At 43.1% G+C, this 17,237-nt stretch overlaps 1 protein-coding gene across 6 annotated transcripts in view; it reads left to right on the top strand.

Annotated features, from left to right (window-relative positions):
- The window catches only part of PDE1C (phosphodiesterase 1C, calmodulin-dependent 70kDa), a 342,910-nt gene extending 328,943 nt beyond the window's left edge, over positions 1–13,967 (top strand). For 4 of the 6 annotated variants that reach the window (XM_005862929.2, XM_005862930.2, XM_005862933.2 and 1 more), the window contains one exon: positions 13,725–13,967. In XM_005862929.2, coding sequence (XP_005862991.2) covers positions 13,725–13,894 — 170 coding nt within the window. In that variant the 3' untranslated portion in view covers positions 13,895–13,967. Of the gene's footprint in view, positions 1–5,300; positions 6,135–13,724 lie in introns of those variants that run through there. The other 2 variants (XM_005862932.2, XM_005862931.2) reach the window with 2 other exon arrangements.
- Positions 13,968–17,237: the final 3,270 nt, after the last annotated feature.

Consider the following 17,237-nt stretch of genomic DNA (forward strand, 5'->3'; position numbering starts at 1 on the left):
CCGGGGTGCAGGAGAATGGGGTTCCTGGCTGGCAGGCCACTGACAGCAAGCTATCCAACAGCGGATTCTGTGAGGAATGGGGCTCCCTCCTTTCTACTGTCAGGGTCTGGTTTAAAGGTTGGCCATGCCCCTGTTGAGCCAGACCCAGAGTTCTACCATACTGTGGCCTCCACCTCAGCAGCCCAGAACTGACTGCTGCTGGGCGCTCCTGGTGCTCTGAGGGTGGGTTCTTCCCTCAGGCCACACGGGAAACAGCTGGGGAGGGCTCAGCCCTTGGCAAAATGACCCAGGATTCAGTGGGTCCACTCTCCGAGGGTAGGTTCCTGACTCAAACCCCGCCCTCACCGGAAACAACTCCAGGAAACAGCTCGGGGGAGGGCCCAGCCGTTGCCAAGACAACCCCTGCAGATGACTTCCTTCTGCTTGGTCGTGGTGCGGCGGTTCAGGTCGTGATGAACACCACCCATGGTTGTTATATAAGTAGATTATTTTCCAATGTTAATTTGTCTTTTACATTTCTTCTTTGAGGAATTACCATATTTGATCCATTCTGAGAGGGACAGTGCCTAGCATTTGGGTTGCTGAGATAGGAATGTTTTGCAATCAATAGTGTGTTATAATTTAATTAGCATGTTTTCTTGGTCATACATGAAATAATAGTTTATAATGAGTGGCATCTTAGCTTAGATGAAATATAATCTGTCTATCTGCTTTTTCAATCTCAACTTCTATAGCTTCCTTACCCCATCCAACAACTGGACTCGGTGTCCACCAAGTAGGCCTTGAACTTTCTTGCCTCTGTCACCGGACCTGAAACACTGCTTACCCTTCCTCCCTGGCTAATTTCTTTTTGCAGTCCATCCAAATCATCTTGGTAGCATTAATACTTGTAATGATTTGCTAAGAAGCCCTTTTACCCAGTCATAGGTGGCTTTTTCCAGGGTGGGACGGTCTTATTCTTTTTTTGCCTCAGTGCCTGTCAAGGTAGCAAGCACATATTGGATTCTCATTAGTGTTGATAAAGCTGGATGGATGGGTGTGTGAGCGGGCACTATCTATATTAATTTATGACTGTACAAAAAGCAGCCATCCTCAGAAAAAGGCTCATTTTCGAGTTTGAATTTGCATCAATTATACTAACTTGCTTTTTAGTATTGAGCCAACCTTGGTCTGTGGTCTCTGGAGGCCTCTTTCATCCTCTCTTGCTTGTGCCCTTAGGACCATAGACATTAGGAGGAGAACAGCTCTGAACCAAGCAACTCCAGTGTGTAGGGATGGTGTTTGCTCTTCTGTGGAAGGCCATGACATTCTAGGCTGAGGTGGGATCTCTGACATCATCCTGGACCTCTACAAGGATGCAGAGCTGACCTGGCTCCTGTCTGCTGTGCTTTAGGCCTGTTATTGGCCTGCTGGGTCTCCAAGGCTTCTGAGCCAGAGTCTCAGCCACCGTGGCCTTGCCTTGGTTGGGCAGTCTAAACTGGCCCAAGTTGGGTGTCTTAGGTTCCGAGTTGTGACCACTCCAAAGCCTGTAGAGTTGGAGTGGGTAGTTCTCATGTTTTGTCTGTCAGACACCCTCCACCTCATGTGTTGTGATGGCAGCTCACTACTTCTTTCTACCTCAGGAATACCACACGTTACCTCCCTCTGACTCAAGTGCCTGTACCTCAAGCTGTTTGTGCTGGCAGTCAAACCATTAAAAATATCTTGTTTAAGATACTCAAAAGTTCAATGGAGGGCTAATCATCCTTAAAAAAAATAAAGTAAAATTATGCAGAAACAAAACTACAAAGATATGTAAAACAAATAATTCTAAAATCTTAAATGAAAGACAAACATATTACCATTCAAATTTTAAAAAGAGAAAGGAAAACTCAAGGTGAAAAGAAAATTCATGTTGGAAGATAGTCCTTAGGACTCTATACCACACATGACATAGAGAGAGAATCATATCACAAATGAAAGAACATGGACTATAAAACTTAGAAGAAGACACAGGGATACATCTTCATGACCTTGGATTAGGCAATGATTTCTTAGATAGGACACTTAATGCCCAAGCAACCAAAACAAAAAAATAGATAATACAACTTTGTTAAAATTAAAAACAGTTGTGCTTCAAAGGACACTATCAAGAAAGTAGAAAGAAAATCCACCGAATGGAAGAAAATATTTGCAAATCATGAATATATTTAAAAGCCAAGTGACCGGAATGCCAGAACCACCAGAATAACCGGAATGAACGGTTGCTATGACACGCACTGCGGCAGCCAACCGGCCCAATAGGGGCCCTTACCGGCCCCACCCCAACCTCCCGTGGCCCCTCCCCCCAGCCGGCCCAGCCCCTGATCACCCCACCCACCCTGATCGGGGGCAGGGCCAGCTGGCCAACTGCCACAGTCCCCCTGCATCCCCACCATGGGCCCGGCCTGATCGGCCCCCATGGGATGGGCCGGCTGGACCCCACCAGTGCACGAATTCGTGCACTGGGCCTCTAGTATATCTGAGAAAGATCTAGTGTCCAGAATGTGGAAAGAATTCTTACAACTCAACAATAAAAAGACAAGTAACCCAATTAAAAAGTGGGCAGAGGATTTGAATAAACATTACTCCCAAGAAGATATACAAAAGGAATGTGGAAAGACGGTCAACATCATTGGTCATTAGAAAAATGCAAATCAAAACCACAATAAGATATCACTCCACATGTACTAGAATGGCAAGAATAAAACAAGTTGTTGCCAATGACCTGGAGCAAGTGATACCCCCATATATTGTTGTTGATGAAAAATTCTGTAGCCACTTTGGAAAACAGTTTGGTAGTTTCTCAAAAAGTCACAAAGAGGGACCATATGACTCAGCATTCCACTCCTAGGTATATTCTCAAGAGGACTGAAAACATATGTTCACACAAAAGCTTATCCATAAATATTCATAGCAGCATTACTTGTGATAGCTACAAAGTGGAGACAAACTAAATATCTATCAACTGATGAGTATATAAACAAAATGTGGTATATCCATACAATAGATTATTGTTCAGTCATACTAAAGGACTGATGTACTGATATATTCTATAACATAGATAAACCTTAAAGACATTTTGCTAAGTGAAAGAAGCCAGACACAAAAGGCCACATATTATATGATTTCCTTTCTGTGAAATATCCAGAACAGGGTAATCCATAAAGACAGAATGTAGATTAGGGGTTGCTAGAGGCTGGGGAGAGAGAAGAATAGGAAGTGAATTCTCATGGGTATGATTCTTTGAGTGGCGATAAAAATTTTATGGAATTAGATATTGCTAATGGTTGTCCAACCTTGTGAATATACAAAAACCACTGAACTGTACACTTTAATGGGGGAATTTTATGGTATGTGAGTTTATATCTCAATAAAAGAGCATGGAAGATAGATAAATGGCTCAAAAGACTTAAATTCTTAGATGGAAAATGCACCTCAATTGTCATCCCATAAAATAAAAGGCTAATATACAAATTGTCTCCTTGACTGGGAGTTTGACCAGGAGTTTGACCAGGGGGTGGGCTGGCCGGCCAACCTCCGGTGTCCCCTCCCCCGGGCCGGCCCGGCTGGACCCACCCATGCACAAATTGATGCACCAGGCCTCTAATACCTAAATAAGACCAAATGCTTATCTAAGAACAGTGTGAGAGTGCCTAAAATTACAACAAAAATGAGAAAAATCTTAAATACTATGAGAAACTGGTTATTTTCAAGGAAGCTGCAAGCAATATTTGCCTTGATAACAGTAAATGTGGGAAGACAATGAAGGTAAATCTTCCATATGCTGAGGGACATACTTCCACAAGGAGAAAAGTGAACTCCAAAGCAAGGTGTGAGATACAAGGATTAATGGTGCACACACAAGTAAATAAAACATGCTGGTAAATTTGAGTAACTAGTCACTATAAAAATAATGTCCAATTTTGTGTTAAAATAGGCAACAAGCTATTGATGGAAGGAGGGTTATTCCATAGGAGTTAAGGAGTACTAAGATCTATTTTGTCTTTGGGAAGAACTTTGTAATTTTGTAAATTTTTAACACAAAGAATCATCAGTAAAATAATTTAAATATAACCTACAGCATCTAAATCAGCAAGAGATCACCAACAAAGGGAATATAGAGAATGTGTCAATAGAAGGCAAAAAAGAAGAAAAAGAAGCAAGGAATAAAGAATAATGACTAAAATTAGTAAAGTCAAATTCAAATAAAAACAAAATTAGATCAGTAGAACCTGTTCTAAAAGTATCAGTAATAGTAATAATTGCAAATGGCTTAAACTCTGGTATTAAAACACAGAGATTATGTGATTAGATTAAAAAAAAATCCAAAATCCAGCTCTATCCTGCTTTTAAGAGACACTTAGAAGACACACTCACACAGAAAGTTTGCTGATGTATGGCAAAAGATATGAGCAAAATATAAAGCTAGTTCTTGGGAAAACGTCTATTTTAACATCTGTTTAGCAGGCTATTATACAGTAGACTTAAGTGAAAAACCTACTACTGTCTTCCAGAACAGCTTTGTTTGTCTTTATCCATGTAGACATGATTTTACATATATTTCAGAGAAATGCAATGTTTTCCCTTTCTAACCTATTGAGCGATGTGGGTGTTGAAAATTCAGATAGCAAGAAAGTTCTGCAAATAACGTGCCCCAACCCAGAAGCCACCAGAGACCACGTCATGAAAGAACAGCTCGTGTGGTTTCTGAAACTACCCGAGGGGTCCTCCTGCAGCTCCAGCACCAGAACACTAGCCTGGGGACCTCACCTTGAATCCTTGCACACATCTTTAGCAAAGTGACTCTGACAGGGTAAAGCAATAGCACGTGCAGCCAATTCTTTTCTAGAGCCAACTTCACCTCTGCCTTATGGGGTTTGTGAGCCTCATCGAGTTCCATGGGGGGGCCGTAAATGATGGAGAGCTGAGGATACGTTGGCTCTCGCTGGAGGAGTGACCCGGAGCTTCATCACCTCTTACGGTCATGACTGCCACTGAGGAAGAGTAGTCAGTGACTTCCTTCTGAGCAGATGCCCCAGGGTGCCTCGGTCACACCACTTTGCTGGAGGGATCCTTAGATGGAAAGGTACAGTACTGTAGTCATTCACCAATGCAGATAGTTCATTCATTGCTCCTCTGTGTGTGCAGCTGCTGGCATGCACAGTAGTATTGGCAATAGATGCGGCTCTGCTTCTAACCTCCACCGCCTGACGTAGACAGAGTTTGTGTGTGTAGATGCCAGCTGGCTTGCAATGACATTGTTGTGTGTCCTGTTCTAGGGGACTACGGATAACACGTCCAACAACAGGATGCCTCCGAAGAGAACTGACCAGCTCTGAGGTCTGAAGACGTTTTAGGAAGCTTACGTTTTTTTTTCCAAAACAAAATATTATGTACATTGTAAGTTATTGAGCGATGAACTTCAAAAATTTTAACTTCTGATCTCCCTAATACAGATTTTTTATAATAAATACTTTGATAGGTATTGCACATCTATCAAATATGAGGGACAATGCTAGGTTCTTAACATGTATTATCTGTTACCTCATTTAATCATGACAGCAACTCTTCAGGAAGGTACTATAATCTCCATTCCACAAATTGGGAAATGGAGGCATAATCAAATAAATAGCTTGCCAAAGTTAGCACTCCTTGTTCTGAGTCTCATTGACATTGACACAATGTCAAATCGCCCGCACTCTACCCTCCTATCTTTTGCATTTGTACTCTGCCTGGGGATAAGATCAGTTATACCCATGTACCAAGTTCAAGCACACTTCTTTTACATGAAGATTCCAATGAGCGCTGTATTTGCAATTGTCTTTTATCTTGAGTTCATTTTGAGGGATGGCAGTTGTCATTCTTATCATGGACTAGATCAAAACACATCTGTCATTTAGCCCTCAGTGCTCTAGAACACTGAAGAAATTTATCTTTACGGACTCTTTCTGGCGTAGGTCGTTGTTGATGTGAAGGAGGGACATAACACTACTGATTTCGCCTTACACTTCCCACCTTCCTATGCATACGTGGAAAAAATGCACACACTGATGAGAAAAATCAAGCAAAAGACTTCGCTTGTATAATCTCCAAATATCCCTGCCTCTTGGAAACAGCAGGTCTCATGTCCTTGGTGCTTGCCAGGGTGAACACAATGAAAACAAAGAACTTAGCTGAGGAGGATCGTCTCCTGGAGGGAGGACTTTCTTATTCTTTTATTATTAGTTAAAATAATAATTTTATTAAATGAACTCATTTGTCATTAACTAATAAGGGTGCAGAACATTTAATAGGTAGTGGTTATTTTTAAAAAATTTTGTTTCTTTTTAAAAAAATATATTTTATTGATTTTTTACAGAGAGGAAGGAAGAGAGATAGAGAGTCAGAAACATCGATGAGAGAGAAACATAGATCAGCTGCCTCCTGCACACCCCCCACTGGGGATGTGCCTGCAACCATGGCACATGCCCTTGGCCGGAATCGAAACCGGGACCCCTCAGTCCACAGGCTGATGCTCTATCCACTGAGCCAAACCGGTTCGGGCAGGTAGTGGTTATTTTAAATACGGGAGGAAGGCTCTGAAGTCAGACTGCTTGGATGAGAAATCAGAATCTAAATTCTTGCGCACTAGCTGTTTGAACCTGGGCAAGTTACTGAAGCTCTTTATGCCTCAGTTTCCTCACCCCAAAAAGGAGCGATACTAGTGCTTGCCTATTAGGGTTGTAGTGAGGACGATAGACCAGCTCAAGTTAAATGTCTAGCATGTGCTCAGTACACAGTGTGTGTCAGATATTGTATTATTATTATTTTTTTTACCATGGCAGGTCCTGAATGGAACATCACAGGTCTCGTATTGTCCCATCCTCAGTGGAACTGATGTTAATAACATTCCAATCCCTTTCAATTCAAAACTCATGGGTGATTTTTCTAAGGGCTTTTAATCAGATTTCAGACCCATCCCTTGAGTAAACACTGATTTGAGAGATGAAATGAATGGCAGGGATTTTGTTCTTTGGTTAAAACAACACTTGAAAGGCATTAAATAATTATTCTATCTTGTTAGTTGTGTGTGTGTGTGTGTGCGCGTGCGCGCAAATGCAGATAGAAACTGTCTATAGATGGAAATAGATTTTGCAAAGGTTATATCATGGCTTTATCTTTGAAATGGAAGAAAACATGTGTCCCACGCTTCTTTTTATAAAATGGTGCCAATATTAGAAATTGTCCAGAAGGTGAGAGCGAGCCATGCCGCTGCCTTTGGAGCAGTCACAGTGAGGGGTGCCAGCGGCCACACTGCGGTTACAGGAGATGGAAAGAGCAGGATGCTGATGCAGCTTGTGGTTCCACTCGGGGATCCGGCTGGACTAGGTTACACAAGGACCCGTCATTGTTCTCTCGGATCTGCGATCACTCAGTGCAAAACAACAGGGTCCGCTGCATGAATGAGATGGATGTGATATGAGAGCGAATTAGCCCAGTCTTTCTGAAAGTGTTCTGCCGAAAGTGTTCTTGCTCCTGATAAAGGGGGTTCCTTTGCCTGATTAAATTGAGGAATCTGCATGCTATTGGCTATTCTTAGGGATTCATAATACGTGTATCCGTCATTCAGGTCTTGAAGTCCTACCATGAACAGACTCATTTAACCTTCACCCAGTTAAATTGGACTTAAGACCCTCTCCCTCCCACAGCAACATCTATTCCATTCACAACTTTATTGAAGGTACTTTGAGAAACAGCAGCTTAAACAAGGAGTTTTATAAAACTTCACTCATATTTTAATACCTGAATTCAACTAACAGCCATCAATTTTATATATGAACTTGAGGCCTGGTGCACAGATTCGTGCACCAGTGGGGTTCCTCAGACTGGCCTGTGGGGATTGGGCTGAAATGGCTTTCCGATATCCCCCAAGGGGTCCTGGATTGCAAGAGAACTCAGGCCAGGCTGAGGGACCCCACCAGTGCATAATTGGGGCAGGGGAGGAACCACAGGAGGGCTCCAGGGTGTGTCCAGCCCGTCTCGCCCAGTCCCAATCGGCCGGGCCCCAGCAGCAAGCTAACCCACCAGTTGGAGCATCTGCCCCCTGGTGGTCAGTGCACGTCATAGCGACTGGTTGGATGGTCAGACACTTAGCATATTAGGCGTTTATTTTATAGTATAAATCCATATCTATTTTCTAAAGAAGAATACTTCTATGTAATAGTCCCTCTCCCCCACCCAACCCCGCCCCACACACAAATAGCTACCAAATGCAAAATGGTCTCAGAGAGAGAGAGAGAGACACAGAGAGAAACTAGAAGGTAGGCTGGTGGGTGGCAGAGGAAGTGGAGAAGGTCATAGACGCCTTTGGGAGCAGTTGTGGTGTTTATGACAAAGATGAGATTTGAACACAGGAGGATTAAAACTCCTAAAAGAACACCACTTTTTGTGAAAAATAAACATCGTGTGTAATTGCAAAATAAAGATGATGAAGAGTTGGTTTTTGTCTTGAACTTGTCTTTTCCTAAGCACGTTTGAAAGTAGTATTGATGATGACTTTGCCAAGTACAGGTTCTATGCAGAAACGTGACTTTGTCAAACCTTCATTAGCTAATGAGATCCTTTCCTCAAGTACATTGCTCCAAGGGATGAGCGCAGACTTTGTGAATGTGCCCTGAAGAGGAAAGGGCCCACCTTGCTGATGAATAGGCATGGGGGGGGGGGTGGAGGAGGGGTTCTGTTCCCAATTTTCTTCTTCTCAAGGAGGGAGGGGATTGCAACAGGTCTGCTTTGGTTCAGCTGTGGGAAGTGCCCAATCACTGAAGGGTCAGACCCCCTTCCAGGAATATCTCAGGAATGAAGGAGTCCTCAGGAGGCCACCCCAGCACCCCAGAAAGAGAAGTCCCCGTTAAACTCTAGATGGCACCCTCATCTCTGGCTTTGCTCTTTTGCCCTGTGATCAAATCAGGGGTCCCCTGTAGAGGGGAAAGGCCATCAGTGCATACAAAACAGCACTCTCTGAATTTCCCTTTTCTCCACATTTTGAGTGAGGCTGAAGGCAGGCATAGAAGTATTTCTACCATGTCCGTGGGGGGCCAGTCTCTGTCAGAGGGTTCAACTCTATTTGCCGTGACTCCAGTGGCAAGGAGAGTTTTTGTTCTGACGATCAGAATTCCAGCAAACGGTAAATGTTTCTTCATGCTGAGAAGTGGAAATTCAATAATACTTTGCCTGGTTTCGTGCTGAGCAGCAAAAATGGAATGAATGTGGAGAGGGACCGTGATTTGAGCACTAAATCAGCCGGCCCGATGTTGGCACCACCAGCTTTGATGCTAAAGCCCTTTCCTGTCTCTACCCCATTCTCCAGGGTAAGGAGACTGTTTTTATGTTTGTTCCTAGACTGTTTTGTGCTGCCATCCCTTGTTTACCCTAAGAAACTCTGAGATCTTAAACATCTCCGTTGTTCTGCGTGTACATTATGATGCCACTACAGCACCATTTGCTGAAAGTCTTCCCATGTCAGCCTAGCTCAAAAGGCAAAGTTGGTGTGGGTATTCTGGAGCTTGTAGTAATGGAATCACTAATCATGCTTGAGCACTACTTCTTCGGTAAGCAAGCCACAGGTTTCAGAGAGGGTTCCTAGAATGGAAGCCCCTCGAGGGCAGGGATTTCTGTCTGTTTTGTTCATGGTGACATCAGCAGGACACGGTAGGTGCACTAAGAGGCCTCTGAATGAATATTACTCTATAGGCTGTCAAATGTATATGCAGCTAGGAGCTCTCTATGATGTTTCCGATTAAGGCCCAGAGTAAACATAGTTTTACTGTCTTTCTATTATGTATGATTTTGTAGAAAGGGTCTAATCTACAATTCAATAGAAGACATATTAATAGTATGTTTCTTTGTAAAAAGTTGTGTCACTCAAGCCTGATCATAACAGAAAAATTAGAAAGTGTCAATAACCAACAAGAAATAAAATAACCATGTTTATACTACTCATAGATAATCGCTGCTATGGTTTAAATGTATGTTCTTACAGAGTTTCCTGTGCATATATTTATATGTTTTTATAGTAATAAGGTTAGATCATCTATACTGCTTTTTTATTTGCATGCACCTCCATTTTTTATTAATAGACATCTATATCATTTTTCCATAGTGCCACAGTAGGATATTTAATTCCCTGTGATCGTACATTGAAGTTGCTTCTGATCTCCTTGATCATAAACGCCATGCATTTTCCTGTTATTGGACGAGGTTGGCACAGCTGGTTTCTCTCTTGTTTAATGGAGCCATTCCCCAGTCCTACTCCTGTAAGCGACCTGTCCATCACACTCCTGCTGGCCCTTCCTTGGGAGCAGAGTAGCCGCAGAGAGAACTCGCGTTCCAGGCAATGACTCAGCATCTCTGCTCCTCCACACCTTTCACCTCATTATAGTCACTTAACCAGGTTTTACCCTGATTCACCTTCACATTGTCTTCAGCAGGAGCAGGAAGGGGAAGAGGTGGGGCAGAGGGTGGGGATATAGCAGAGGGGAGCAGAGGGAGGAGTATCAATTACCTCCTTCTGCTTACAGATCTGCAGGTTAGACGGTGTGCTTTTCTTATTATCGACAGTCCACACTTTATTCAGATTTCCTTGGTTGTTACCTAGTGTCTTTCTTCAGTTCCAGGGTCCCACCCAGAATAACACCTGACATTTAGTCACACGTTTCCTTAGACGCCTCTTGGCTGTGACAGTATCTCAGCCTTCCCTTGTTTTGGGTGACTTTGACAGTTTTGGGAAATTCCTGCCAGGTATTTTGTAGAATGTCCCTCAATTGTGACTCATCTGATGCTTTTTCATCATTAGAATGGGGTTATGTATTTTTGGGAGGAAGACCACAGAAGTAAAGTGCTATCTTCATTACATAATTTGCATTTTCATCACGTAAAATAAGGGTGTATACTACCAACACCACTTATCACTGTTGACGTCGACCTCAATCTCCTGGCAGAGGAGGTGTTTGTTAGATTTCTTCACTGTAAGGTTACTCTTGATCCCCTTCCCAACCTGTGCTCTGTGGAAGGATGACACTATCTCCAGCCAAACACTAAAGGCTCCTTCTCCTTGAGGGAGGTTCTTCAACATGAATTATTTGGAATTCTTTTGCCTTAAAAGTGTGTCTACTCTCCCAAAATTATTTACTTGTTCCAGTATGTATACTGGAACAAGTATCTCCATATAAAGCCATGGATGTTTATTTTATACTTTGGGTTATACTTCCATACTGCTGTGTTTATTTTGATGCTTAAATCATTCTAACTTTGGCCATTTGGGGGCTCTTTCATTTGGGGGGAGGGGACCCTTTGTCCTGTCTTTCGTTGTTTTATTTTGTTTTTGCACTTTCTTACTTTTCTGCCACTACAAGGTGCTCCAGGTTCATCTTGTTCTCTAGTCCCAGAACCAGCCATTTCTACAAGGAATCCTGGATCCTTTCATTGGAGAACAGTATTAGAAGCCAACGTCTGGGGACTAGGAATGCTTGTTGCTACCGAGACTTCTAGGCTTGTAGCTACTTCATCGCTTCCAGAACTTTTCAGCTAATAGACCAAGAAAATGTGTGTTTCTGTGTCCATCTATATCTACATTAAGTGAAACTTGAATTCATACAACCACTTGGACCATTCCGACCCTTCCACTTATTTGTATACTCCTCTCCAGCAGTGAGAACCCTGGCTCTCACCAGCCATTATTCACATACGTGGTTGTTCACTTCCAGAAGACACATAGGGTAGTACTGGAATTGTGAACTAGTCCTCCCAACAATACTATCTACCCATATACAGTACATGTTTGCAGCCTTGCTGGTCTTTAGTCTAAACCGTGGTCGGCAAACGGGCTCGTGAGCCACATGCGGCTCTTTGGCCCCTTGAGTGTGGCTCTTCCTAAGCCTTAGGAGTACCCTAATTAAGTAAATAACAATGTACCTACCTATATAGTTTAAGTTTAAAAAATTTGGCTCTCAAAAGAAATTTCAATCGTTGTGTTGATATTTGGTTCTGTTGACTAAAGAGTTTGCCGACCACTGGTCTAACAGAATGCACTAACATCCAGTTCTTTAGGTGAGTGTCTTTTTGCCACACGCTATTTAATAAGGCCGTTTCCTACATTCGTAATGCCGTTAGATTGTTTTGTTACACCCTGCATTTCACTCTGTGATTCCTAACCTCCGAAATTATTTTTAAAATTTGCAGCCATTAAGGTTCACTCCTTGCGCTGCAATGTGTTCTGGATTTTGATGTATCCACCTCCACAGTACCATTTGGAATAGTTTTGCTGCCCGACAAATCCCTGTGCTCCACCTGCTTGAATCCCCCTCCACCCTTCGACCCACTGGCCATCCCTCCCTGATCTGTTGATCATTTCTATTGTTTTGCCCTTTCAGGCGTGTCCTCTAAGTGGAATCATTCAGTGTGTGGCCTCCTCAGACTGGCAGCTTTCACTTAGCGGTACACATGGAAGACTTACCTAAGTCTTCACACGGCTTGGCTGCTCTTTGCTTTCAACCACCAAATGACACTCCCTGGTATGAATGTTCTGCAATTTGTTTCTTCATTTAACTATTGAGTGACTTCTTGGTGGCTTTCAGGCTTTGGCAATTGTGAATGAACTTCTATAAAATTCATGTACAGGTTTTTATGTGGACATAAGTTTTCAAGTTCATGGGGTAACTAGGAGCACAACTGCTGGATCACAGGGTACGACTATGTCCAGCTTCGTAAGAAGCTGTCACACTGTCTCCCAAAGTGGCTGCACCATTCTGCCTTCCCACCAGCCAGAGAGAGCTTCCTTACCAGCAATGAGCATCATCAGATTTACAATTTTTATTTTATCCATCCTAATCGGTATGTAGTGTATATAGCACCATTGTTGTTTTAAAAATATACTTTTATTGATTTCAGAGAGAAAGGATGAGGGAGAGAGAGATAGAAACATCAATGATGAGAGAGAATCATTGATCGGCTTCCTCCTGCATGCGCCCCCCTGGGGATCAAGCCTACAACCTAGGCATGTGCCCTTGACCAAAATCGAACCTGGGACCCTTCAGTCTGCAGGCCGACGCTCTATCCACTGAGCCAAACTGGCTAAGGCTATCATTATTGTTTTAATTTGCAAATCCCTAGTGACAAAAATTGTTGAGCATCTTTTCCTTTGCTTTTTTGCTATGTGTATATCATCTTTGGTGAGGAGTCTGTTCAGATCTTTTGTTCATTTGGACATGAGAGCTTTATATATACATTTGCAAAATTTTCTCAACGACGTACTTTGTATTAACAGTTCACTATTGCCTGCCACATCGCAACCCCGAAAGCTTACAGACAATGCTAAATGCTGGTTAATGACATGGCTCGGTTCACTTCTGTTTGCCTTGCTCCTCCCCAAAGTGACCCCACTGCACCCTCTCTCTTCCTTACCCCTGTTCTTCATTAGAAAAGAACTTTACATTCATTCTGGGCTCATCACTGTTTCTCTCTAGGAATTTGTCTTTATTTAAGGTGAGTGGCCAAGGTGATAATATGTTTATTCATCTGTCCAATTCATCTGTCTCCCTAAGACTCCTGGGAGAGTTTCACTCTGTTTGTTTCCTGGTTTTGAAGACAACAAACAGGTCTCAGGGTGAGGAGATTGTCGGGGCCTTGCTGAGCTAACGGCTGTCTGTCTTCCTTTGCATGGCCGCCAGTGATCAAGCCTCCGCTGCGCCACTTTAAACGCCCCGCTTATGCATCCAGCTCCTATGCACCGTCGGTCCCCAAGAAAATGGAGGAGCACCCTGCAAGGTACAAGATGCTGGATCAGAGGATCAAATTGAAAAAGATTCAGAACATCTCCCATAACTGGAACCGGAAATAGGTCAAGAGAAAGAGAGGGGGTGGACGAGGGCCCAGTCTCTGCCTCTCAGCACTCACCAGCCACCAGGTATACCTCCAAAGGGAAAAAAAGGAGGGCCAGTGCCATCATGGTTGAGCCACCAGGGCAAAGAGAAGCTGTGTGTGATTTTCCCTTTACTGTTCTGCTATAAACTCATCAGTTGCTGGATTTGGGGGTCAATGCAGACCCCCCAGCAAACCAGTAAGCGGGTTGTCTCATGTGGCTTTTATTGCTCTAAATCTTTCAAAGTCTAAATTGGACTAAAATTGTCCTGACCGGTTTGGTTCAGTGGATAGAGCGTCGGCCTGCGGACTCAAGGGTCCCAGGTTCGATTCTGGTCAAGGGCATGTACCTTGGTTGCAGGAACATCCCCAGTAGGGGGTGTGCAGGAGGCAGCTGATCGATGTTTCTCTCTCATCGATGTTTCTGGCTCTCTATCCCTCTCCCTTCCTCTCTGTAAAAAAATCAATAAAATATATAAAAAAAATAAATTGGACTAAAATTAACATGATGCAACCTGTTCAGAAAAGATGAAATTCCTCCCCTTGATACTATCTTTGTCCCTGGAAGTTGACTTGCTCCACTAAGATTATTGGTTAGTAATCATTGTATTTCAGAACTGCACTTCTAAAGCCATCTTCCTCGATTTTAAATGCAGTGTTTAAAAGTCAAATAAACATGTCCCTTTCCAAGTAGAGGCACTCAAAACAAAAGTTGGGCTTCTGAATGGAAGCAGTCTTAGTGGAAAAAGAAGACTTAGGAATTGAGTGTTCATAAATATTTCTGAACTTGGGCTTACTGAGCAGATCCAGGTTCAAAGTAAAGACCATTGTTTTGGTTCTCATTGCGTGCCTCAGGCCTAATAGACTTGTGTAAGGCTGTGAGGATTTGCAGGAGAAAGGAAGATGACCCTGACCTTCACTCACAGCAGACAATGCTAGGAAGCAATGAGGTGTTCAGGCCTCAGAGAGTCTAGGTTTGAAACCTACCCCAGGATATGTCCATTTGGTCCTGTGGTCCTGGGGCAGGAGGGTGTAAAATGCTGAAGGTAATTGGAATTTCTTAATTGCACATGTTTCTCTGTAAGGTTGAAAATGCCTTTAAGTTTGAAGATGATGAAATTTCACATCATCTTCCTAACAGACCACATGGATGGGTCCTTCGGGAACTCAAATGCTCTCACAGATGTTGGTGGAATGGAAATCTGCACCTCCCATCTCATTGTGGTGGCATTTTTAGCCCAACTGGGTCTCTCCTAGAGTTTTGTTGTTGTTAATCCTCATGGGAAGATATTTTTTCCATTGATTTTTAGAGAGCGTAGAAGGGAGGGGGGAGGGGAGAGAGAGACATTGATGTGAGAGAGACACATGGATCGGTTGACTCCCACATTGGCCCCAACGACCCTGGTACATGCCCTTGACTGGGAATTAAACCTGAGACCCTTTGGTGTGCAGGCTGTCACTCTAATCACTGAACCACACTGACCAGTGCTCTCCTAGAGTTTTTACTTTGGCATTAAATTCACAGAAATGTAAGGTTCAAGGCGAGAAACAGCTTTTGATCCCTTCAGAAACAGTCTGATGAGGGGGAACTTCAGGCTCACTGTCAGCCAGCTCTGATCTCCAGTCCTGTCCTGTCTGTGCTAGTTGCAGGTCCTCAATCTAATGGCATAATCAAGCCTCAGGTTGCTTATGTAGAAAGTGGGATTTGTAATGTCCACTGTGCCTTTGGTGATGAGGATGAAAGATAAGGGAAGTTCTGATGCTGTAGCTAAGCCCGGCCAGGGACAGGGACACAACAATGAGGATTCCGTATCCAGGAAAATCTCTCCAGGACCCCACTCCCACCCCTGCCCCCCAAAAAAGGAGCTGTGCCTTGATGCCACACCTTCTGGGGTCTGATTGTGAAGGGTTTCAGGTCCTCGCCTTCCATTCTCCAAAGTTCATTTCCAATAAAATGGCTTATGCAGTTGAGCCAGTTAAAGAATTTAGTGCCCATCATGCTACTAAGCAATTTATTTAAAATATGCTTTGTGATAGTATTTCGGGGAAATTTAATTACTAGACAAAAAGGAAACGCTTTGTTAGGGAAGCAATTGTAATTCTTAGCTCCCAGTGTGGTGCCTGAGCAAGAGGACCCTTCTGCAGGCTGGTGGTCCCTATTCCACCTAACTTAGGTTAACTCAACAGGCCACTTCTACCTGTTTGTAGACAGGTGCCTTCGTGCTTGCTGCACACAGCCCTTTGGCCACACAGTGAACCTGCCCCTGGGGTAGTGGCTTCCTTGCTATCCAAAAAAGGGGCAGTGTAATAAATGTAGCCCAAAGTAACCTCACAGGATGATCTGGTCATACATCCCTACTGGGCAGGTCATGGTGGATAGTCATGCCACAGACATGTCATTTCTTTAGTAAAAAGTTTACCTTTGCTGTAAGCAAGCCCTGTCCGGTGTTTCTGTGCATCTAGGTTAACACCTTTGAAATGCCTCTTTTCTGGACCCCTCAGAAGAGTAACCACCCTCAAGGATGCACATGATCTTATTACCTATCCTGTCATCCAGTCCTTGCCTTGTTTTCTCCCACATCCGTGTGATCTTCCTTACCTCCCCCTTCATTCCAAAGGCACAAGCAGACTGCACACTGTCTTTCTGGGAAGTGTTTTTCTCCGTCTGTTGAGGTCTTGTTTCCAGGCATATGCTCTGTTTGGCTCAAATAAATGCTAATAAACTCTTATAAAAATTTTTAGAAGTAAATGTCAACATAAGAACGTCCAAACCTGCAGGATATTTTTATGAGTTCTTACATCAACAAGATCAACCCCTGATGATGTTCCCCATTTATCCCAATACCTCCAGGGTCAGGTAGAGAGGCCAAGGTGGCTGTGCTTTCTTGACTGTTTCTTGACGTTGGAAGGCATGATCCTGGTGGAGAAAATTAGCTCCCTCTGTATTCTTTGGTCCCAAGATGTTTCAACCTTTGCTAATGTTTTCATTGAGCAGATGCCCAGATATTGAGATTCTGCATTGCTTGTAAAATGTCTACCATGTTAATTGCATGATGCGTTGTATAGAAATGCCAAATTATATATTCTTATAGCAAATAAAAAGATGCTTTTAAAGGACTTCCTTATATGTGAGTCATTCTTTTCTTCTCCAGAATTCTGGGATTCATTGGGAAAGAGTTAGATTTCCCTTGTGCTTGGCACTATTCAGTTCTGAATATCTTGTCACGAGGAATAGTATAACTTACCCTTTTCAATTTGCTTCCTGATTGTGTAGGCAATAGCTTTTAAAAAAAGTTATCTACACTACAAACCCAATACATTAA

This window comes from Myotis brandtii, unplaced genomic scaffold, assembly GCF_000412655.1.
Source record: "Myotis brandtii unplaced genomic scaffold, ASM41265v1 scaffold17, whole genome shotgun sequence".
Classification (NCBI taxonomy): Eukaryota; Metazoa; Chordata; class Mammalia; order Chiroptera; family Vespertilionidae; genus Myotis; species Myotis brandtii.